This window comes from Nerophis ophidion, linkage group LG12 (genome assembly GCF_033978795.1).
Source record: "Nerophis ophidion isolate RoL-2023_Sa linkage group LG12, RoL_Noph_v1.0, whole genome shotgun sequence".
Lineage (NCBI taxonomy): Eukaryota > Metazoa > Chordata > Actinopteri > Syngnathiformes > Syngnathidae > Nerophis > Nerophis ophidion.
Window position 1 is genome coordinate 18,119,045 of NC_084622.1, and position 24,831 is coordinate 18,143,875.

Genomic DNA, 24,831 nt, shown 5'->3' on the forward strand with positions numbered 1-24,831 from the left:
GTAGTTGTTGTTGCAGCTGATACGGGTAGGTAGTTGTTGTTGCAGCTGATACAGGTAGGTAGTTGTTGTTGCAGCTTATACGGGTAGGTAGTTGTTGCAGCTGATACAGGTAGGTAGTAGTTGTTGTTGCAGCTGATACGGGTAGGTAGTTGTTGATGTTGCAGCTAATACAGGTAGGTAGTTGTTGTTGTTGCAGCTGATACAGGTAGGTAGTTGTTGCAGCTGACACAGGTAGGTAGTTGTTGTTGTTGCAGCTGATACAGGTAGGTAGCTGTTGTTGTTGCATCTGACACTGGTAGGTAGTTGTTGTTGTTGCAGCTGATACAGGTAGGTAGCTGTTGTTGCAGCTGACACAGGTGGGTAGTTGTTGCAGCTGATACAGGTAGGTAGTTGCTGTTGCAACTGATATGGGTAGGTTGTTGTTGCAGATGATACGGGTAGGTAGTTGTTGTTGCAGCTGATACGTGTAGGTAGTTGTTGTTGCAGCTGATACAGGTAGGTAGCTGTTGTTGTTGCAGCTGACACATGTAGGTAGTTGTTGCAGCTGATACAGGTAGGTAGTTGCTGTTACAGCTGATATGGGTAGGTAGTTGTAGTTGCAGCTGATACGGGTAGGTAGTCGTTGCAGCTGATACGTGTAGGTAGTTGTTGTTGCAGCTGATACAGGTAGGTAGTTGTTGTTGCAGCTGATACAGGTAGGTAGTTGTTGTTGTTGCAGCTAATACAGGTAGGTGGTTGTTGTTGTTGCAGCTGATACAGGTAGGTAGTTGTTACAGCTGACACAGGTAGGTAGTTGTTGCAGCTGATACAGGTAGGTAGCTGTTGTTGTTGCAGCTGACACAGGTAGGTAGTTGTTGTTGCAGCTGATTCAGATAGGTAGTTGCTTTTGCAGCTGATATGGGTAGGTAGTTGTTGTAGTTGCAGCTGATACGGGTAGGTAGTTGTTGTTGCAGCTGATACGGGTAGGTAGTTGTTGTTGCAGCTGATACAGGTAGGTAGTTGTTATTGTTGCAGCTGATACAGGTACGTAGTTGTTGTTGCAGCTGATACGGGTAGGTAGTTGTTATTGTTGCAGCTGATACGGGTAGGTAGTTGTTATTGTTGCAGCTGATACAGGTAGGTAGTTGTTGCAGCTGATACGGGTAGGTAGTTGTTGTGCAGCTGATACATGTAGGTAGTTGTTGTTGCAGCTGATACAGGTAGGTAGTTGTTGCAGCTGATACAGGTAAGTAGTTGTTGGTGCAGCTGATACAGGTAGGTAGTTGTTGTTGTTGCAGCTGATACAGGTAGGTAGTTGTTGTTGTTGCATCTGATACAGGTAGGTAGTTGTTGTTGCATCTGATACAGGTAGGTAGTTGTTGTTGCAGCTGATACAGGTAGGTAGTTGTTGTTGCAGCTGATACAGGTAGGTAGTTGTTGCAGCTGATACAGGTAGGTAGTTGTTGTTGCATCTGATACAGGTAGGTAGTTGTTGTTGCAGCTGATACAGGTAGGTAGTTGTTGTTGTTGCAGCTGACACAGGTAGGTAGTTGTTGTTGTTGTTGCAGCTGATACAGGTAGGTAGCTGTTGTTGTTGCATCTGACACAGGTAGGTAGTTGTTGTTGTTGCAGCTGATACAGGTAGGTAGTTGTTGTTGCAGCTAATACGGGTAGGTAGTTGTTGTTGCAGCTGATACAGGTAGGTAGTTGTTGTTGCAGCTTATACGGGTAGGTAGTTGTTGTTGCAGCTTATACGGGTAGGTAGTTGTTGTTGCAGCTGATACGGGTAGGTAGTTGTTGTTGCAGCTGATACAGGTAGGTAGTTGTTGTTGCAGGTTATACGGGTAGGTAGTTGTTGTTGCAGCTGATACGGGTCGGCAGTTGTTGTTGTTGCAGCTAATACAGGTAGGTAGTTGTTGTTGTTGCAGCTGATACAGGTAGGTAGTTGTTTCAGCTGACACAGGTAGGTAGTTGTTGTTGCAGCTGATACAGGCAGGTAGCTGTTGTTGTTGCATCTGATACAGGTAGGTAGCTGTTGTTGTTGCAGCTGACACAGGTGGGTGGTTGCAGCTGATACAGGTAGGTAGTTGCTGTTGCAACTGATATGGGTAGGTAGTTGTTGTAGTTGCAGCTGATACGGGTAGGTAGTTGTTGTTGCAGCTGATACGTGTAGGTAGTTGTTGTTGCAGCTGATACAGGTAGGTAGCTGTTGTTGTTGTTGCAGCTGAAACATGTAGGTAGTTGTTGCAGCTGATACAGGTAGGTAGTTGCTGTTGCAGCTGATATGGGTAGGTAGTTGTAGTTGCAGCTGATATGGGTAGGTAGTTGTTGTTGCAGCTGATACGTGTAGGTAGTTGTTGTTGCAGCTGATACAGGTAGGTAGTTGTTGTTGCAGCTGATACAGGTAGGTAGTTGTTGTTGCAGCTGATACAGGTAGGTAGTTGTTGTTGTTGCAGCTAATACAGGTAGGTGGTTGTTGTTGTTGCAGCTGATACAGGTAGGTAGTTGTTGCAGCTGACACAGGTAGGTAGTTGTTGTTGCAGCTGATACAGGTAGGTAGCTGTTGTTGTTGCAGCTGACACAGGTAGGTAGTTGTTGTTGCAGCTGATTCAGGTAGGTAGTTGCTGTTGCAGCTGATATGGGTAGGTAGTTGTTGTAGTTGCAGCTGATACGGGTAGGTAGTTGTTGCAGCTGATACGGGTAGGTAGTTGTTGTTGCAGCTGATACAGGTAGGTAGTTGTTATTGTTGCAGCTGATACAGGTATGTAGTTGTTGTTGCAGCTGATACGGGTAGGTAGTTGTTATTGTTGCAGCTGATACGGGTAGGTAGTTGTTATTGTTGCAGCTGATACAGGTAGGTAGTTGTTGCAGTTGATACGGGTAGGTAGTTGTTGTGCAGCTGATACATGTAGGTAGTTGTTGTTGCAGCTGATACAGGTAGGTAGTTGTTGCAGCTGATACAGGTAAGTAGTTGTTGGTGCAGCTGATACAGGTAGGTAGTTGTTGTTGCAGCTGATACAGGTAGGTAGTTGTTGTTGTATCTGATACAGGTAGGTAGTTGTTGTTGCAGCTGACACAGATAGGTAGTTGTTGTTGTTGTTGCAGCTGATACAGGTAGGTAGCTGTTGTTGTTGCATCTGACACAGGTAGGTAGTTGTTGTTGTTGCAGCTGATACAGGTAGGTAGTTGTTGTTGCAGCTTATACGGGTAGGTAGTTGTTGTTGCAGCTGATACAGGTAGGTAGTTGTTGTTGCAGCCTATACGGGTAGGTAGTTGTTGTTGCAGCTGATACGGGTAGGTAGTTGTTGTTGCAGCTGATACGGGTAGGTAGTTGTTGTTGCAGCTTATACGGGTAGGTAGTTGTTGTTGCAGCTGATACGGGTAGGTAGTTGTTGTTGTTGCAGCTGATACGGGTAGGTAGTTGTTATTGTTGCAGCTGATACAGGTAGGTAGTTGTTGCAGCTGATACGGGTAGGTAGTTGTTGTGCAGCTGATACATGTAGGTAGTTGTTGTTGCAGCTGATACAGGTAGGTAGTTGTTGCAGCTGATACAGGTAAGTAGTTGTTGTTGCAGCTGATACAGGTAGGTAGTTGTTGTTGTTGCAGCTGATACAGGTAGGTAGTTGTTGTTGCATCTGATACAGGTAGGTAGTTGTTGTTGCATCTGATACAGGTAGGTAGTTGTTGTTGTTGCAGCTGATACAGGTAGGTAGTTGTTGTTGTTGCAGCTGATACAGGTAGGTAGTTGTTGTTGTTGCATCTGATACAGGTAGGTAGTTGTTGTTGCATCTGATACAGGTAGGTAGTTGTTGTTGTTTCAGCTGATACAGGTTGTTGCGGCGCATGAACATGGTCCACTGTGCTTCAGCTGTGTGTTTGTTTCTTGTCAGACTGAAGTGGGAGCTCCTGGTCTGGTGGTGGGGGTCTCCGTGGATGGGGTTCATGTCTGGTCTGAAGGTAATTTTATAGTTTGGACTTGTCCCACTTTGTCTGGTTGGATTTAAATTTCCAGGCACTACATTTGATTAAAAAAAAATTATCAGTCACACTCATTAAACGAGTCTAGTCTAAATCAGGGGTGTCAAACTCATTTTAGCTCAGGGGCCGCACGGAGGAAATTCTATTCCCAAGTGGGCCGGAATGGTCAAATCATGGCATTATAACTTAAAAATAGAGACAACTCCAGGTTTGTTTTACTTTGGTCAAAATTAGAACAAGCACATTATCAAAATGTACAAATCCCAAATACTCTTCTGGACAAAACACTTCAAGTTTGTTGAAAATTCTGAGGAAATTGGTGTAGTTTCAAAAACACAACAAGCTTAGACTTGGTCTCAGTGCATCTACAAGGCTAGGATTCAACTTCAGGTCACCGTCTTACTGGGATTGGACAAAAACACAACATGTAAACTCTTCTAGGAATCAAATACGTCATTTGTCATGTCAACGTATCAATCCAGTGCTAACTCAACAAACCCTAAGAAACGGAAATGAAAACTAGGGTTAAGTTCCCTTTTATTGTGTTTGATAAAGACATTTTAGGGCAAGGAGGGTTGCAAATGACCATGAGTTCGAAGCAGAACCCATAAAACAGCAGGTTTTAAGTTTCATGTGGGTTGAGGAGGAGGAGCCACAGTCCCCCTTTACTGTGTACCTCTTGCTTGGTCCCGGTAAAAAACGTTCGCTTGCCTAACAGAATTGCTATTGTGACACCCAGTGGAAACATTTACAACAGCAGTTTATTTCATTAAAAAAAAAAGTAATTTTAATACTTGGCAAACTCATCCCGCGTGACGGAAAAAATATTTTTACCCCTTGTCTAAATCAAAGATCTTTCCCCCAATCACTTTAATTGATTTCATAGTTGTAGCACTAATAATGATAGCTGTTGATAGCAAATCCAGCCTTGCTTAAGTCTTGCCGCCCTACAATACCAAAATAAATTTGGTTTCTATGACGTCCTACTGGAAAATTAGCTGTACAATCCAAAGCAAAGGCGGGGTTCCACTGTAAATAGCGTATTTTCCGCACTATAAGGCGCACCTGAAAACCTCAAATTTTCTCAAAAGCTGACAGTGCACTTTATAATCCGGTGCACCTTATATATGGACCAATATTGAGCCACAACAGGTCTCACAACTACGGTAAACAGCCACCGACTTCATTTTCCCCCGTAGAAGAACAAGTGCTCTTCTTTTTCTACAATAAGCAGCCGTCGACTTAATTTTCCCTCGTAGAAGAAGCGCGCGGTGCATGCTGGGATATTTGACTGCGGGAGGCGGGCTGTTTCCGTGTGTTTATGTAAAGAGCCCAAGATGGCTCCTATTGAAAGACACGCTTACGACACAGAGTTTAAACTCAAGGCGATCAGTCACACAGTAGAAGACGGGAATAGAGCAGCAGCGAGAGAATTTAACATTAACAGCAGCGACACTGACTCCTTTAATGACGACTTCGACGAGACGGAGCCGGGCATGTTGGATGCCGTATTCGCCCAACTGTTTGATTCAAACACTGAAGAATAAGAATTTGAGGGATTCGTGGATGAGGAATAACTTAATAAAGTGAGCTTTACATGAGTTAATGATATATTATTGTTTTGCACTATTTCCAGTGTTACTATATTGTGATTGCACTAACGTCTGATTTACCGTAACAGTATCAGACTGTTTTTTTACCTGTTTATTGAATCGAGGAAAATAATAAAATAGCTATTTATTCATTTTAGGAGTGAACGGAGTTGTCAGAACGCTGGTATGTAATCTATTAATAAGGTTTGAATTACCTATCTGACTGTTTTGTTGACATTCCCTTTAGCGTAGCTCCATCTCAAGCAGGTGTAGGGAACCTATGGCTTTAGAGCCAGATGTGGCTCTTTTGATGACTGCATCTGGCTCTCTGACATTATTAACAGGATAAGTAATGAATAATTCCGCTGGTAATCGCAGTGTTAAAAATAACGTTCAAAATATAAAACATTCTAATGCTTTTTAATCCATCCATCCGTTTTCTACCGCGGTGGTTCTCAAATGGGGGTACGCGTACCCCTGGGGGTACTTAAAGGTATGCAAAGGGGTACGTGAGATTTTTTTTTTTTTATTCTAAAAATAGCAACAATTCAAAAATCCTTTATAAATATATTTATTGAATCAAACTGTCAAAAGAAATGCAACAATGCAATATTCCGTGTTGACAGCTAGATTTTTTGAGGACATGTTCCATAAATATTGATGTTAAAGATTTGTTTTATTTGTGGAGAAATGTTTAGAATTAAGCTCATGAATCCAAAAGGATCTCTATTACGATCCCCAAAGAGGGCACTTTAAGTTGATGATTACAAATATGTGTGGAAATCTTTAATCATAATTGAATCACTTGTTTATTTTTCAACAAGCTTTTAGTTATTTTTATATCTTTTTTTTACAAATAGTTCAAGAAAGACCACTACAAATGAGCAATATTTTGCACTGTTATACAATTTAATAAATCAGAAACTGATGACATAGTGCTGTATTTTACTTCTTTATCTCTTTTTTTCAACCAAAAATGCTTTGCTGTGATTAGGGGGTACTTGAATGAAAAAAAATGTTCACAGGGGGTACATCACTGAAAAAAGGTTGAGAACCCCTGTTCTACCACACCTGTTCAACAAGTATTATGTATTATTGGTTCTGCTTCAGAATAACAATGTTATTAAAAAGAATGGCCGACTTATTATACTCTAAAAATGTTGGTGTTACCTAAAAATGAACGCATTTACTTGTATTCAGTGTTAAATAATATATTATATGGCTCTTACGGAAATACATTTTAAAATATTTGGCTTTCATGGCTCTCTCAGCCAAAAAGGTTCCCGACCCCTGATCTAAAGGATGCATAACGTAACCCCAGCTTCTACTGTAGTGCCTATTCTATGCGCCTTATAATGCGGTGCGCCTTATATATGAACAATGTTTTAAAATTGTCCATTCATTGAAGGTGCGCCTTATAGTGCGGAAAATACGGTACTTTATTGACACGTCATGTCCAGGTGTTTGCAGGCCAGGAAAAATAATGTGGCCTTCAGTTTGACACCTGGAAAATCGAGGGTTCGTAAATCGAGGTTCCACTGTATTGAATTTGCAACGTTCACTACTTTGATCATGAGTTATCCACATTGTTTCATGACACACTCAAACTATTGATATAATCCAGGGATTGGGTATGCTGATCTGGAGAACCAGGTGCAATGTGAACCTAAAACTAAGATGCGAATCGCGAGCATCAGTAAGTCCCTGACATCTGCAGCTGCTGCTCGCCTGTGCGATGAAGGGAAACTCGATCTGGATGCTCCAGTCCAGAAATACTTACCAGAGTTTCCTGAGAAAGAGTTTGATGGAAAGAATGTAAGTTACCCAAACTCACTCCAATAAAATGTTCCGGTCTTCAACAATCCAACATGTCCTTTTTCCACCCCTTCCATCCGTCTTAGGTCACAGTAACCCCTCGCATGATTCTCTCCCACTTAAGTGGAATACGGCACTATGAGAAGGATGCCAACAAAGTGAGGGAGGACAAGGAGAAAGCCGAGCGGCTTTTAAAGCCGAAAAAAGAAGACAAGGGCTCGGGTGAAAACAACAGTGATCCCTCAAAAGAGCAGAATCCCCAATCCAAAGAGGCGAAGAAGAAAAAAGAGTTTGATCATGAAGAATATTACCTGATGGAGAATTTTGAAAATGTCACCCAATCACTGAAGCTCTTTAAGGACGACCCGCTCATGTTTAAACCAGGTAAGTCCTACTCAGTCTGTGTTTACTGGAATTTGACTTTAACAAGAGGAATGTTCACTTCCAGTTAATGTGGAACAGGGGTCACCAACCTTTTAGAAACCAAGAGCTATTTCTTGGGTACTGATTAATGCAAAGGGCTACCAGTTTGATACATACTTAAATAAGTTGCCAGAAATAGCCAATTGGCTCAATTTACCTTTAACTCTGTTATTATTAATAAAGCTAGCTAATTTGAATCTTTTTGGAAAAAAAAAAAAATTATGGAACATCATTAGTATTTTTTCCTGATTGAGATTAATTTTAGAATTTTGATGACATGTTTTAAATAGGTTGAAATCCAATCTGCACTTTTTTAGAATATATAACAAATTGGACCAAGCTATATTACATATATACAAAGACAAATCATTTCTTCTTCTTGATTTTCCAGAACAAAAAATGTAAAAGAAATTCAAAAGACTTTGACATAAGATTTAGATTTGATTCTACAGATTTTGTAGATTTGCCAGAATATTTTTTTTGAATTTTAATCATAAAGTGAAGTGAAGTATATTTATATAGCGCTTTTTCTCTAATGACTCAAAGCGCTTTACATAGTGAAACCCAATATCTAATTTTTACATTTAAACCAGTGTGGGTGGCACTGGGAGCAGGTGGGTAAAGTGTCTTGCCCGAGGACACAACGGCAGTGACTAGGATGGCAGAAGCGGGGATCGAACCTGCAACCCTCAAGTTGCTGGCACAGCCGCTCTACCAACCGAGCTATACCGCCCCATAGTAAGTTTGAATAAATATTTCACAAATATTCTTTGGCGAAAAAACAGAAGCTAAAATGAAGAATTAAATTAAAATGTATTTATTATTCTTTACAATAAAAAAATTACTTTACTTGAACATTGATTTAAATCGTCAGGAAAGAAGAGGAAGGAATTTAAAAGGTAAATGTGTTTAAAAATAATTTTTAAGGTTGTGTTTTTTCTCTAAAATTGTCTTTCTGAAAGTTATAAGAAGCGAAGTAAAAAAAAAAAGAATTTATTTAAACAAATGAAGACCAAGTCTTTAAAATATTTTCTTGGATTTTCAAATTCTATTTGACTTTTGTCTCTCTTAGAATTAAAAATGTCGATCAAAGCGAGACCAGCTTGCTAGTAAATAAATACAATTTAAAAAATTGAGGCAGCTCACTGGTAAGTGCTACTATTTGAGCTATTTTTAGAACAGGCCAGCGGGCGACTCATCTGGTTCTTACGGGCGACCTGGTGCCCGCGGGCACCGCGTTGGTGACCCCTGATGTGGAACATGCATACATAATGCATCACATATATCCACTTCTTTCATTACAGAAGGTCCGAAAAGGAGTAAAAAGAAGCTGAGTTTATTTAATCCTACCCCTTTTCATACCATAGCAATGTTATCCCATTTCCTTCTTCTCTGTAACAGAACACTGAATAAATAAATAATATACCATATTCAGTAAACAAATATTAAACACATAATCTTTATCTCAAAAGAAAAAAAAAGTGTTGAAGATGTTGATCATAATTCTTGGTTTGTGTACTTAGTGAACACTTGTAGTTTGAACAGTCTCTCAAAGTGAATCATATTGCTGCTTTGTTTAACTGATTCATCCATTCCCTCATTTAATTCCAAATACTGATGTACTCAAGGTTTTAAGTGTTGTACGTGTATACAAATGTTTTGAATTACATTTTCCTCAAAGGTTATATTTATTTTCTGTTGTTGAGAAGGATTGTTGTACATTCTTGGCTAGCAGGTTATAGTTTATTTTGTACATCATTTTACATGTTTGCAAATGCACCAAATCCTTGAATTTCAACATTTGTGATTGAATAAATAACGTGTTTGTATGTTCTCAAAATCCAACATTATGTATTATTATAATTGAAGTGCACTTTTGTAGTTGTTTCCCATATTTCTACACAATAAGTCAGAAATGTAATACAAGTGAACAGTAGAGAATATGAAGTCATTTTTGGTCCAGAACATATTATGTTTTATTCATTATTGACATGTTTCTTGCTACTTTACGTTGCATATTTTTTTACATGAGATTTCCGGATTATTTTATCATCCATAATTACACCCAAAAATGTGTTTTCTTTGACCCTTTCAATGTCGTCTCCTCTTCCTGCAGGCACAACTTTCCTGTACTCCACCCACGCCTACACCCTGCTGAGCGCTGTCATGGAGCAGGCCGCTGACCAGTGCTTCCTGGATGTCATGATGAACCTGTTTCATGAACTTGGAATGCTGGATACCGTGCCAGATCAGAATGAACCTCTCATTTACCATCGCTCCAGGTAATCTCATTCCATGGAATTAAGTGTCTTTTCACTTACCCTAGACGGGTTTTTTCCTGGCTTGAATTCAGGCCGAGGTGCTAAAATCCTGACCATGCGCCAGAATTTTAACGCTAAAAAAATGGTAGTTTTTTTTTCAATCTACAGTAATTTGTTGTAGAGAACACCGTAAAATGTATTGTCCTTTTTATTCATTTGACGGTAGTTTGCTGTAAAATCGGATATTTCAGTATTTAGGTTAAAGTCAAAGTACCAATAATTGTCACACACACACCAGGTGTGGTGAAATTTGTCCTCTGCATATGACCCATCACCCTTGATCACCTCCTGGGAGGTGAGGGGAGCAGTGAGCAGCAACCGTGGCCACGCCCGTGAATAATTTTTGGTGATTCAACCCTCAATTCCAACCCTTGATGCTGAGTACCAAGCAGGGAGGTAATGTCTTTGGTATGACTCGGCCTACCCATCTCAGGGCGGACACTCTAACCTAGGGGTGTCCAAACTTTTTCCATTTAGGGCCGCAGACTGAAAAATCAAAGCAAGTGGGGGCCATTTTGCCATTTTTTTATTTTTAAAACCAATAAAATATATGTATAACCAATATACATTCAGGCCTCCAATCAGGCTTGATCCCGGGGACCCCAAAGGGTTTTGGTCAAAAAAATATTAAAAATGTGTCATTATTGAGTATTATTTTGTTTTATTAATATTCAAGTTTTAAATCCCCAGATCAACATTAGGTTTACCTGTCAATGTAATGATTTTAAAGATTGAATTGGTATGCTCTTTTTGTCAAAGAAAACCCTTTTTTTTATGGAAAAAACCACAAAATATGCAATATTATCACCCAATATTTTTTTTAAGTGGAATATTTGCGATTATATAATAATTGGAGCCTTAAAAAAGTCAATAACTAATAACACCATTGATTTTAAGGCTTACTGAAACCCACTAATACCGACCACGCAGTCTGATAGTTTATATATCAATGATGAAATATTAACATTGCAACACATGCCAATACGGCCGCTTTAGTTTACTAAATTACAATTTTAAATTTCCCGCGGAGTTTCTTGTAGAAAACGTCGCGGAATGATGACGCGTGCGCATGACGTGCTGGGTTGCAGGGGACATATTAGCGAAGCACCATTTGAGGCTAAAAGTCGTCTCTTTTCATGGCGCAATTACACAGTATTCTGGACATCTGTGTTGCTGAATCTTTTGCAATTTGTTCAATTAATAATGGAGGAGTCAAAGTAGAAAGATGGAGGTGGGAAGCTTTAGCCTTTAGCCACACAAACACGGTGTTTCCTTGTTTAAAATTCCCGGAGGTGAAGCTTTACTAAGGATCAGAGCGGTCAAGCGAACATGGATCCCGACCACTTGTCAACCGGCAGGTTTCGGTGAGAAAATTGTGGTAAAAAGTCGACTTACCGAGATCAGCTGAGCTTGCGCCGTCCATGCAGCTGCCGTCGACTTCCCTCGGAGACTGGCGTCAAGACACCCGTGGACACACCCCTCCGACTATCAGGTACTTTTTAATCTCACTAAAACACTAGCAACACAATAGAAAGATAAGGGATTTCCCAGAATTATCCTAGTAAATGTGTCTAAAAACATCTGAATCCGTCCCACTTCAAACTTTATTTTTTATTTTAGTTTATTTTTCTAGTCCTTCGCTATCAATATCATCATCAACAAATCTTTCATCCTCGCTCAAATTTATGGGGAAATTGTCTTTTTCTCGGTCCGAATAGCTCTTGCTGCTGGAGGCTCCCATTATAAACAATGTGAGGACGTGAGGAGCCCTCACACTTGTGACGTCATCGTCTGCGACTTCCGGTACAGGCAAGGCTTTTTTATTAGCGACCAAAAGTTGTGAACTTTATTGTCGAATGTTCTCTACTAAATCCTTTCAGCAAAAATATGGCAATATCGCGAAATGATCAAGTATGACACATAGAATGGACCTGCTATCCCCGTTTAAATAAGAAAATCTAATTTCAGTAGGCCTTTAATTCAATATTATTTTTTGAGCTATGAAAATTAAAAACAAATCACACTAAAATGATTGGGGATCCAAAAGGGTCCTACTCATAAAAGTGTTAAAAAATAAATTATACATTTTTTTACTGTTTACTTTTAACACAATAATCTCGAGATCAACTTCAGATCTATCCGTTTATTATAAGTTTTATTGTTGTTTATGTTTTTTGTTTGTTCATTTTAGGCCCTTCTTTAATTTTTTATATGGCAAACAAAAAATATCCAATATTTCCCCCCCAAAATATGTCAAAGTGGAAACTTTAATGTGACGAAATTGGAGCCTTGAATAGGTCAATAATTCAAAATGACATTGATTTTGATTCATTATAATTTTTTAAAGAAAGAAACAGCCCGCATGGCAGCTTTGTGTTATTTGAGGAAACATTGCAACATTTTCTTGTTACATTTCACCCGTTTGCTCTTTTATATCACTTTTAACGTTTTAAAAATGTTTCAATAGTATTTTTAAAATGTGCCATGGGGCCGTTAAAAAATTACCTGCGGGCCGCAAATGGCCCCCGGGCCGCACTTTGGACACCCCTGCTCTAACCACTTGGCCACAAAAGCCTACTTCTAGCAAAAAGGAGTACAAAACAAAAGTCTATGGAGAGATTTTTTGCAAAGTCAAAAGGCCAAAGTGAGTTTTTTCATGTATTCTTTTTTTATGCACGTATTTGCTATACATGTATTTGTCTGCAACACGTGGAAGGCCGATCTGTGAAAATAATGCTTACATTAAACCAGTCCCTGGTGCAAAAAAGGTTGGGGACCCCTGTTCTATTGGAGTCCAGTGATCCCTCCGTACCAATTTTTATTTGTAAAAAAAACACTTTACATTGAGCAAACAACCTCAAAGTGCTACAGTGTATTTTTAAAAATAAATAAAAAAGATGATAATAAAAATAAAAACTAGAACTAGCACGCATAAATCTAAAAAAAAGGCATTTTTAAAAAGAAGGGTTTTTAAGCCTTTTTTAATCCACTTCATTAGTATAGCACATTTAAACAACAGAAATGTTTCGAAAGTGCTGCACACCAATATTAAAAACAATATTCAAATATTATCCTTAGCTCCACCAATGACTGAATAGAAACAAAAAAATAATATATATAAAAACAATATAACAATTATTATGATTTAAAAACTTTTCAAAGGGTAAAACCAATCAAAACAATAAATAGAAATCAAAATTTTAAAAACAGACAGGACCACACAACTCACATAGTGTTAAAAGCCAGAGAATAAAAATTGGTCTGAAGACGAGACTTAAAACACTCCACTGTGGGAGCAGTTGGAACATGGAGGGGCAGAGTGTTCCAGAGCTTAGGGCCGACCACAGAGAAGGCCCTGTCTCCCCTGGTTTTAAGTCTGGTCTTGGGCACCAGGAGCTGGAGCTGGCTCTCTGACCTTAGAGAGCATGCAGGAGTGTCAACTTGGATGAGGTCCGAGATATAATGAGGTGCCAGTCCATGCAAAGCTTTAAAAGCAAACAGCAAAGTTTTAAAATCCATTCTAAAATGAACAGGGAGCCAGTGCAAACTCAAGAATTGGGGTTATATGCTGGCGTTTCCTGGCCCCTGTTAAAAGTCCTGCTGCTGCATTCTGGACTAACTGTAACCGGGAGAGAGCTTTTGGGCTAATGCCAGCACAAAGTACATTGCGGTAGTCCCGGCCACTTGAAATAAAAGCATGCACGACTTGTTCAAAAAGGTAAAAAGATAAAGACGGTTTTACCTTTGCTAAAAGACGAAGATGATAAAAACACGATTCTAAAACGCCATTGACTTGTTTGTCAAGTTTAAAATCACTGTCTATAGTGACGTGACCTTTTTTTAAAATCATTCACAGTCTGTGGTGCCCTCAGGTTGTCAGGGAGAGTGTTCCGCAGACTGGGATCGGCGGAGCAGAAAGCCCGGTCTCCCATTGTCCGTCGAATTGTGCTCCGTATGGCAGAAATCCTCTTGTTACGGCTGTCAACGTTATGCACAAAGTAGCAGGGAAAAAACATGATTTGAGCTCTGTTTCTTCTTCAGTAGTTGCTTCAGGTCTTTCCAGTGCACTATTGTCGATATAGCGCCTCTGTAGTGGCGCAACGCTGTAACTGCAGTTACAATATGTAGCTGCCGCAGAGGGACACCAATCGCTCAATTGACACTTGACTGATATCAATCTCTCTGGCTGGGGGCGGCATAAAATTAGCTGAAGGCGGCCCCCACGCAATTTTGAAGGCAGGAAAAACCCTGTGTAGATGTGAACACACTTTTATTTTTCCCCCTGCAATTTCTGTCCATACGTGCGTTGTTTAAGAAATGATTGTCCCTCACAGATACTATCATCTGAACAAGCGAGGGCGGGTAGTGAACTGCCCGTACGTAGACAACTCCTACAAGTGGGCAGGAGGCGGCTTCCTTTCCACCGTGGGCGATTTGCTGCGGTTTGGCAACGCTCTTCTTTACAGCTACCAGATCGCCTCCCTAAAGGACGCAAATGGCCTCCTCCTGGGCTTCCTGCAACCCAAAACGGCCGTAGCTCTATGGACAGCAGCGGACAAGACCGCCGCCACCTGGGACAAGGATGGACGCTACGGTCAAGGCTGGCTGGTGGTGGACAAAGAGCAGAGGTATGGCCATTGCAGGAAGCACAGGCATTACGTGTCGCACACAGGGGGCGCTGTTGGGGCCAGCAGTGTCCTCCTGGTGTTGCCCAGGGAGGACATGGAGCTGCCACCGGGACAGAAGAGCCTCCCACAGGGCGTTGTGGTCACCATCCTCACCAACATGCAGTCTGTGGGACTCAACAGCAGCGCCCTGAAGATCGCCCTCAAGTTTGACGAAGCCAGAAGTGTTTAGTTCTTTCCGGAACATTGCGGGTATGAGCCATCTTTTTGAAAATGTGTATTTTTCTATGAAAGTTGCTCAATTGGCACTAAACTCAGTTACCTCACTGATTTTGACACAAGAGCGCCTTTACACAAAAGTCATTGTAATATTGAAATAATATTTGTAATGCACAATGAAAGAAAGACATTGCCAAAACTGATTTGTCTCTGCGGCATATTGACTGATGGAACACAATTGAAGGCTTTATTGTCATCGGACATGAAACCGGGCAAAACATACAAGTGGCTGCTCTGTGAGGTGCAGTTATAATATGTTAAAAAGGTTAAAAAGATTTTTTGCAAACCAGTAATAATAATCTGCAAATGTGCCGTTGTTGAGTGTATGTGCTGTCTAGAACTCTGCTGAGTAACCGTGTAATACTTTTCCATATCAGTAGGTGGCAGCCAGGGCTGGGCGATATATCGATATACACGATATATCGCGGGTTTGTCTCTGTGCAATATAGAAAATGACTATATCGTAATATTCGAGTATACGCTCTCACGCAGTTGTTTTTAGCTGCCGGCATTACACTACAGGCTCTTCTCACTGCTTCTTGTGTCTCCTCACAGACAGCAACCGCATACACTTACGCACGTCACATACTGTCACCTCATACGTCACATACTGTCACATCATACGTCACATACTGTCACCTCATACGTCACATACTGTCACCTCATACGTCACATACTGTCACCTCATGCGTCACATACTGTCACCTCATGCGTCACATACTGTCACGTCATACGTCACATACTGTCACCTCATGCGTCACATACTGTCACGTCATACGTCACATACTGTCAGATCATACGTCACATACTGTCACATCCTACGTTACATACTGTCACCTCATACGTCACATACTGTCACGTCATACGTCACATACTGTCACCTCATACGTCACATACTGTCACCTCATACGTCACATACTGTCACGTCATACGTCACATACTGTCACCTCATACGTCACATACTGTCACCTCATACGTCACATACTGTCACCTCATGCGTCACATACTGTCACCTCATGCGTCACATACTGTCACCTCATGCGTCACATACTGTCACGTCATACGTCACATACTGTCACGTCATACGTCACATACTGTCACATCCTACGTTACATACTGTCACCTCATACGTCATATACTGTCACCTCATACGTCACATACGTATACGCCCTCGCCCAGAGAGAGATAGAAGCGGTGGCTAACGTTAGCTGTGATGCTGGCGGACTCGGAGGTGCTGATTCTCATCCCAGTGGAGTGGTAATACGAGAGAAAGAAGGTGCGAATATGGTAACCAATGAAGGAAGAATTAATTCCCAAGAAAAACAGCAGGTAGTCCATCGTCTGGAAGTGGTTCGGCTTCAAGTGGGAATATGTCGAATAGACAACTTTAATTTGTCATGTGTGGGGCACAAGCGTTGCTACCAAAAGTAGCATTATTGCTAATATGTTGCCTCATTTGAAATGTCACCTGCTAATAACTTTAATAAATACAGTTTTGGTAAATTCACTTAATTGTGATTTCCTTCACCACATGAAAGTTTAAAATGACCATATATTGATGCAATATAAACAAGAATGTTTTAATGTAGACACATAGAATCACCATACTGCTGGGATTATATGTATCCAGTGTTCATTTAGAGAGGGAGAGAGAGGTTTATACTTTCATTTATATATATATATATATATATATATATATATATATATATTAGGGCTGCGAATTTTGGGTGTCCCACGATTTGATTCAATATTGATTCTTGGGGTCACGATTTGATTATATATCGATTTTTTGGGGGGATTCAAAGCGATTCTCGATTAAAAAATGATATTTTTCCAATTCAAAAGGATTCTGTATTCATTCAATACATAGGATTTCAGCAGGATCTACCCCAGTCTGCTGACATGCTTGCAGAGTAGAATATTTTATTTAAAAGCTTTTATAATTGTAAAGGACAATGTTTTATCAACTGATTGCAATAATGTAAATTTGTTTTAACTATTAAACGAACCAAAACTATGACTTATTTCATTTTTGTGAAAACATTGGACACAGTGTGTTGTCAAGCTTATGAGATGTGATGCAAGGCTCACCTGCACTGGCTTCCTGTGCACTTAAGATGTGACTTTAAGGTTTTACTACTTACGTATAAAATACTACACGGTCTAGCTCCATCCTATCTTGCCGATTGTATTGTACCATATGTCCCGGCAAGAAATCTGCGTTCAAAGGACTCCGGCTTGTTAGTGATTCCCAAAGCCCAAAAAAAGTCTGCGGGCTATAGAGCGTTTTCCGTTCGGGCTCCAGTACTCTGGAATGCCCTCCCGGTAACAGTTCGAGATGCCACCTCAGTAGAAGCATTTAAGTCTCACCTTAAAACTCATTTGTATACTGTAGCCTTTAAATAGACTCCCTTTTTAGACCAGTTGATCTGCTGTTTCTTTTCTTTTTCTTCTATGTCCCACTCTCACCTGTGGAGGGGGTCCGGTCCGATCCGGTGGCCATGTACTGCTTGCCTGTGTATCGGCTGGGGACATCTCTGCGCTGCTGATCCGCCTCCGCTTGGGATGGTTTCCTGCTGGCTCCGCTGTGAACGGGACTCTCGCTGCTGAGTTGGATCCGCTTTGGACTGGACTCTCGCGACTGTGTTGGATCCATTGTGGATTGAACTTTCACAGTATCATGTTAGACCCGCTCGACATCCATTGCTTTCCTCCTCTCTAAGGTTCTCATAGTCATTATTGTCACAGACGTCCCACTGGATCATTATTGTCACCGATGTCCCACTGGGTGTGAGTTTTCCTTGCCCTTATGTGGGCCTACCGAGGATGTCGTGGTGGTTTGTGCAGCCCTTTGAGACACTAGTGATTTAGGGCTATATAAGTAAACATTGATTGATTGATTGATTGAAGTGTAAGCCACTGTGACACCATTGTTCTTTTTTTTAAATTTTTTATAAACATCTAATGATAATGTCCTCCTCTCTGAGCTGCCACCTTATCGTGGTAGAGGAGTTTGCATGTCCCAATGATCCTAGGAGCTATGTTGTCCGGGGGCTTTATGCCCCCTGGTAGGGTCTCCCAAGGCAAACAGGTTCTAGGTGAGGGATCAGACAAAGAGCAGCTCAAAGACCTCTATGAAGAGGACAAAACATGGACCCAGATTTCCCTTGCCCGGACACGGGTCTCCGGGGCCCCCCTCTGGAGCCAGGCCCGGAGGTGGGGCACGATGGCGAGCGCCTGGTGGCCGGGCCAGTTCCCATGGGGCCCGGCCGGGCACAGCCCGAAGAGGCAACGTGGGTCACCCCTCCAATGGGCTCACCACCCATAGCAGGGGCCATAGAGGTCGGGTGCAATGTGAGCTGGGCGGCAGCCGAAGGCAGTGCACTTGGCGGTCCGATCCTCGGCTACAGAAGCTAGCTCTTGGGACGTGGAATGTCACCTCACTGGGGGGGAAAGAGCCTGAGCTAGTGCGTGAAGTGGAGAAGTTCCAGCTGGATATAGTCGGACTCACTTCGACGCACAGCAAGGGCTCTGGAACTACTTCTCTCGAGAGGGACTGGACCCTCTTCCACTCTGGCGTTGCCGACAGTGAGAGGCGACGGGCTGCGTGGCAATTCTTGTTGCCCCCCCGGCTTAAAGCCTGCACGTTGGAGTTCAACCCAGTGGACGAAAGGGTAGCCTCCCTCCGCCTTCGAGTGGGGGGGCGGGTCCTGACTGTTGTTTGTGCTTATGCACCAAACAGCAGTTCAGAGTACCCACCCTTTTTGGGTACACTCGAGGGAGTACTGGAAAGTGCTCCCCCAGGTGATTCCCTTGTCCTACTGGGGGACTTCAACGCACATGTTGGCAACGACAGTGAAACCTGGAGAGGCGTGATTGGGAAGAATGGCCGCCCGGATCTGAACCCGAGTGGTGTTTTGTTATTGGACTTTTGTGCTCGTCACAATTTGTCCATTACAAACACCATGTTCAAACATAAGGGTGTCCATATGTGCACTTGGCACCGGGACACCTTAGGCCGCAGTTCCATGATTGACTTTGTAGTTGTGTCATCGGATTTGCGGCCTTATGTTTTGGACACTCGGGTGAAGAGAGGGGCAGAGATTTCTACCGATCACCACCTGGTGGTGAGTTGGCTGCGATGGTGGGGGAGGATACCGGACCGACCTGGCAGGCCCAAACGCATTGTGAGGGTCTGCTGGGAACGTCTGGCAGAGTCTCCTGTCAGAGAACGTTTCAATTCCCACCTCCGGAAGAACTTCGAACATGTCACGAGGGAGGTGCTGGACATTGAGTCCGAGTGGACCATGTTCCGCACCTCTATTGTCGAGGCGGCTGATCGGAGCTGTGGCCGCAAGGTAGTTTGTGCCTGTCGGGGCGGCAATCCTAAAACCCCTTGGTGGACACCAGCGGTGAGGGATGCCGTCAAGCTGAAGAAGGAGTCCTATCGGGTCCTTTTGGCTCATAGGACTCTGGAGGCAGTGGACAGGTACCGACAGGCCAAGCGGTGTGCGGCTTCAGCGGTCGCTGAGGCAGAAACTCGGACATGGAAGGAGTTCGGGGAAGCCATGGAAAACGACTTCCGGACGGCTTCGAAGCGATTCTGGACCACCGTCCGCCGCCTCAGGAAGGGGAAGCAGTGCACTATCATCACCGTGTATGGTGCGGATGGTGTTCTGCTGACCTCAACTGCGGATGTTGTGGATAGGTGGAAGGAATACTTCGAAGACCTCCTCAATCCCACCAACACGTCTTCCTATGAGGAAGCAGTGCCTGGAGAATCTGTGGTGGACTCTCCTATTTCTGGGGCTGAGGTCGCTGAGGTAGTTAAAAAGTTCATCGGTGGCAAGGCCCCAGGGGTGGACGAGACCCGCCCGGAGTTCCTTAAGGCTCTGGATGCTGTGGGGCTGTCTTGGTTGACAAGACTCTGCAGCATCGCGTGGACATCGGGGGCGGTACCTCTGGATTGGCAGACCGGGGTGGTGGTTCCTCTCTTTAAGAAGGGGGACCGGAGGGTGTGTTCCAACTATCGTGTGATCACACTCCTCAGCCTTCCCGGTAAGGTTTATTCAGGTGTACTGGAGAGGAGGCTACGCCGGATAGTCGAACCTCGGATTCAGGAGGAACAGTGTGGTTTTCGTCCTGGTCGTGGAACTGTGGACCAGCTCTATACTCTCGGCAGGGTTCTTGAGGGTACATGGGAGTTTGCCCAACCAGTCTACATGTGCTTTGTGGACTTGGAGAAGGCATTCGACCGTGTCCCTCGGGAAGTCCTGTGGGGAGTGCTCAGAGAGTATGGGGTATCGGACTGTCTTATTGTGGCGGTCCGCTCCCTGTACGATCAGTGCCAGAGTTTGGTCCGCATTGCCGGCAGTAAGTCGAACACATTTCCAGTGAGGGTTGGACTCCGCCAAGGCTGTCCTTTGTCGCCGATTCTGTTCATAACTTTTATGGACAGAATTTCTAGGCGCAGTCAAGGCGTTGAGGGGTTCCGGTTTGGTGACCGCAGGATTAGGTCTCTGCTTTTTGCAGATGATGTGGTCCTGATGGCTTCATCTGACCGGGATCTTCAGCTCTCACTGGATCGGTTTGCAGCCGAGTGTGAAGCGACCGGAATGAGAATCAGCACCTCCAAGTCCGGGTCCATGGTTCTCGCCCGGTAAAGGGTGGAATGCCATCTCCGGGTTGGGGAGGAGACCCTGCCCCAAGTGGAGGAGTTCAAGTACCTAGGAGTCTTGTTCACGAGTGGGAGAAGAGTGGATCGTGAGATCGACAGGCGGATCGGTGCGGCGTCTTCAGTAATGCGGACGTTGTACCGATCCGTTGTGGTGAAGAAGGAGCTGAGCCGGAAGGCAAAGCTCTCAATTTACCGTTCGATCTACGTTCCAATCCTCACCTATGGTCATGAGCTTTGGGCGATGACCGAAAGGATAAGGTCACGGGTACAAGCGGCCGAAATGAGTTTCCTCCGCCGTGTGGCGGGGCTCTCCCTTAGAGATAGGGTGAGAAGCTCTGCCATCCGGGAGGAACTCAAAGTAAAGCCGCTGCTCCTCCACATCGAGAGGAGCCAGATGAGGTGGTTCGGGCATCTGGTCAGGATGCCACCCGAACGCCTCCCTAGGGAGGTGTTTAGGGCACGTCCAACCGGTAGGAGGCCACGGGGAAGACCCAGGACACGTTGGGAAGACTATGTCTCCCAAGGGGCCTGGGAACGCCTCGGGATCCCCCGGGAAGAGCTAGACGAAATGGCTGGGGAAAGGGAAGTCTGGGTTTCCCTGCTTAGGCTGCTGCCCCCGTGACCCGACCTCGGATAAGCTGAAGAAGATGGATGGATGGATGGATAATGATAATGTCAATGAGGGATTTTTAATCACTGCTGTGCTGAAATTATAACTAATATTGATACTGTTGTTGATAATATTCATTTTTGTTTCACTACTTTTGGTTTGTTCTGTGTCATGTTTGTGTCTCCTCTCAATTGCTCTGTTTATTGCAGTTCTGATTGTTGCTGGGTCAAGTTTGCTTTTGGAATTGGATTGCATTGTTATGGTATTGCTGTGTATTGTTTTTTTGGATTGATAAAAAAAATATATATATCTTTTTTTGTAGTAAAAAAATCGATTTAAAAAAAATTACAATCGATTCTGAATCGCACGTGAGATCGATTCGTATTCGAATTAAATTTTCCCCACACCCCTAATATATATATATATATATATATATATATATATATATATATATATATATGTATATATATAATATTATATCAAAAGATGAGGGGGGGGGATTTGTTTTAATTTGGTTTCTTTGGGAGGACAAACATGACACAAACTTCCCTAATTGTTATAAAGCACACTGTTTATATTCAACATGCTTCACTGATTCAAGTATTGGGTGAGCGCCGTTTTGTCCTACAAATTTTGGCGGTCCTTGAACTCACCATAGTTTGTTTACGTGTATAACTTTCTCCGACTTTCTAGGACGTGTTCTATGCCACTTCTTTTTCCGTCTCATTTTGTCTACCAAACTTATAACGTTGTGCATGAATGCACAAAGGTGAGTTTTGTCGATGTTATCTGCTCATGTGGAGTACTAATCAGACATATTTGGTCACTGCATGACTGTACGCTCATCGATGCTAACATGCTATTTTGGCTAGCTTTATCTACATATTGTGTATTGCATCATTATTCCTCATTTGTAGCTATATTTGAGCTCATTTGGTTTCCGCTAAGTCCTCATAATTCAATTCATATCTCACGACACACTATTTGTATTTAATATGGCTTTTAATTTTTTGCGGCTCCAGGCGGATTTGTTTTTGTATTATTGGTCCAATATGGCTCTTTCAACGTTTTGGGTTGCCGACCCCTGTTCTACATGTTGCCATTAGTTCAGTCCACCTTTCGGTTGAAAATGTTCCAGGTCAGACAGTAATGTTTGTTTCAAGTGGAGTCCAGTAGATGGTGCTCACCACTAGACAAGTCTACCCTATCAACACAAACTGTGCAGTAGGAGGCATTCATCATTGTCCATCCATCCATTTCTACCGCTTATTCCCTTGGGGGGCGCTGGGGCCTATCTCAGCTACAATCGGGCGGAAGTCGGAGTACACCCTGGACAAGTCGCTACGTCATCGCAGAGCGCATTCATCATTGTAAGGAGTGTATTCACCAGTGGGTATGTCTTGTGTGGATCCACAAAAAAACAACAGTCAAAATGTTCAGAATTCAAATCATTTAGTAGGTTTGTTTCATTGTTTGTAATTACAAAATCAAACATTTACCCATCATTCGACACAGAAGGTTGATATTTAAGTTTAATGTTCAAACAGGTATTCTACATGCACAGCCATAGATTGAAATGTGATGTGGGGGGAAGGGGCGTGGCTCAGATGGTAGAGCGGCTGGATTCCTGGTTCGAATCTAGCTTCCACCATCACTGCTGTTGTGTCTTTGGCCAAGATACTTCACCCGCTTTGGTCCCAGTGCCACACACACTGGTGTAGATGTAGCTCAGTGGTTCTTAACCTGGGTTCGATCGAACCCTAGGGGTTCAGTGAGTCGGCCTCAGGAGTTCGGTGGAGTCAAGCCACACTCGACTCATCGGGTACATCGGCATATTATGGATAAGGCAACAACAGAAGTCAAACAAACTGATTTGTAGGTGTGTAATTTGTTGTGAGTTCATGCACTGTGTTGGTTTTGTTCTTTGAACAAGGTGATGTTCATGCACGGTTCATTTTGTGCACCAGTAAAAAAATCATATAACTTTGTCTTGAAATTGAATTGAAATATTTATTTCCAACCTGCACAGTACAATTAAACACAGGTTTGTTTTTGTTTTTTTTACATTTTGGCAGAGATATTTATGCAAAGCTTGAAAAGGGGTTGGATGAAGCAGATGCTTATAATAGCCCAACCCCTCTCACTCATTCCACATTTAACATAAACAATATAATAGAAGAACGGTGAATGCGCATATGAAACTGGTGAAGTTCAGTACTTCGAACAAGGTTAAGAACCACTGATAAAGCTTCATGGTGGATCATCACTTTCTCAATGTAAATCGCTTTGAGTCGTCGGGGAAAAAGCGTTGTATAAATATAATTCACTTCACTAATAGTACAATGAAACGAGATCATGCATTTGGTCACATAAACAGTTTTACAATGGCGACCATAGAACTGAAAATGCGACTGTACTCTCCTGGCTGCTCGCTAAAAGACGACGGAAGCGACAATGAAATTCAAACGAGAAGAACAGACAGTACACAAGTTCCTCGTCCTCAAAGTTAATATTTTTTTCTGTTTTACAGTGAACTTCATTGTGGGCTTTTCTGACGCTTAGCAATGTTACCACAAACATGGCTTCTGCAGTTAATAACGGATTCATGGCAAGGGCGTGATTCTGAAACGAAATTGGAAACACATTGGACCAACATGTTGGAACATAGTCTGTTGGTCTTCTAGAGTTCCTCTGTAACACCAAAATAGCGAGCTCCAGCTGTATTTCCACAATGATTGTGACTTCATCTTATGGTGGAAAACTAAATTTGATGCAGAGTCATCTCTTGTGTTAGCCATGTGTTTTTTTTCCCCCTTCCTGCTCACAGTCTTGATCACTCAGAAATACCTCACCCAAAGCGATGGTCATACTCTCGGTTGTATTTTCCAATACGCTTGCTGACTCTGTCGGTTTTGGTTTCTGGCTTTCAGCATCCTGTGTGTGGACATAGAGATCATGACAATCAGTTCAAGACTAAAATAGTTTTGTTTTTTTACAAGCGTTAGGTACAGTACTTACCTATGTGTGAAGAAGATGATAACAGCCAAGACCATTAATATGAGGAGGGCCACTATGACCAGCGCCGCGATTAAACCAGCCTGCTCAGATTCGGAGGATCTGAGGAGGAGTTGGAACTGCTCACATCTGCTCCCTTTGTAGTTGTCATTGCACCTGGAGAAAGTAAAACACCATGTCGACTGTTCACACGCATTCCAAACATGCTCCCGCCTCAACGTCGCGTGCGACTTACACACAAGAGAGCGTGTCCATCGAGGCGATTTTGTAGCATGTCCCCCCGTTCATGCAATAAGTGGCCTCCCACCCATCGCAGGGCGCTCCGTGTTCTGCGCGGACAAAACGACAATTCTTAAAAAGACAAACAATTTCAAAGTGAATTTCTGTTTTTATCATTTATATCTACCTGCCATCATCCGTAAGGTTGATTTTTCTTCTTCCCGGTGTAGACAAGCTGAATAGTAACAGGTGAAAAAATGAAGGCAACAGAATAAATAGGTACCTACATCGTCTCCCT

The 24,831-nt window shown here is 42.7% G+C and overlaps 3 protein-coding genes across 3 annotated transcripts in view; 2 read left to right on the forward strand and 1 right to left on the reverse strand.

Moving 5' to 3' along the window:
• Positions 1-3,437: 3,437 nt before the first annotated feature.
• lactb (lactamase, beta) lies at positions 3,438-17,032 on the forward strand. Its single transcript, XM_061916966.1, has 6 exons — positions 3,438-3,450; positions 3,870-3,936; positions 7,174-7,364; positions 7,451-7,748; positions 9,904-10,069; positions 14,443-17,032. Exons 3-6 carry the CDS (start codon positions 7,227-7,229, stop codon positions 14,963-14,965), a joined length of 1,125 nt encoding a protein of 374 aa, XP_061772950.1. The 5' UTR covers positions 3,438-3,450; positions 3,870-3,936; positions 7,174-7,226; the 3' UTR covers positions 14,966-17,032.
• A 4,891-nt stretch (positions 17,033-21,923) lies between these two features.
• tmem266 (transmembrane protein 266) overlaps positions 21,924-24,831 on the forward strand; it is a 60,277-nt gene continuing 57,369 nt past the window's right edge. Inside the window, exon 1 of the mRNA XM_061916968.1 lies at positions 21,924-22,068. The gene's annotated coding sequence lies outside the window, so the exon portion shown is untranslated. The remainder of the gene's footprint in view (positions 22,069-24,831) is intronic.
• Positions 22,735-24,831, reverse strand: part of LOC133563048 (pro-neuregulin-4, membrane-bound isoform-like) — a 3,526-nt gene continuing 1,429 nt past the window's right edge. The window contains exons 2-5 of the mRNA XM_061916969.1: positions 24,721-24,768; positions 24,550-24,643; positions 24,318-24,470; positions 22,735-24,233 (exon numbers count right to left, since the gene is read on the reverse strand). Coding sequence (XP_061772953.1) covers positions 24,164-24,233; positions 24,318-24,470; positions 24,550-24,643; positions 24,721-24,730 — 327 coding nt within the window. The 5' untranslated portion in view covers positions 24,731-24,768 and the 3' untranslated portion in view covers positions 22,735-24,163. The remainder of the gene's footprint in view (positions 24,234-24,317; positions 24,471-24,549; positions 24,644-24,720; positions 24,769-24,831) is intronic.

Bases quoted from the DNA above. Each gene is read 5' to 3' on its own strand.
- lactb (XM_061916966.1), top strand. From the start codon at position 7,227: ATGCGAATCGCGAGCATCAGTAAGTCCCTGACATCTGCAGCTGCTGCT. The intron at 7,365-7,450 runs GTAAGTTACCCA...CATCCGTCTTAG, and splicing joins AAGAGTTTGATGGAAAGAAT to GTCACAGTAACCCCTCGCAT. The intron at 10,070-14,442 runs GTAATCTCATTC...TGTCCCTCACAG, and splicing joins CTCATTTACCATCGCTCCAG to ATACTATCATCTGAACAAGC.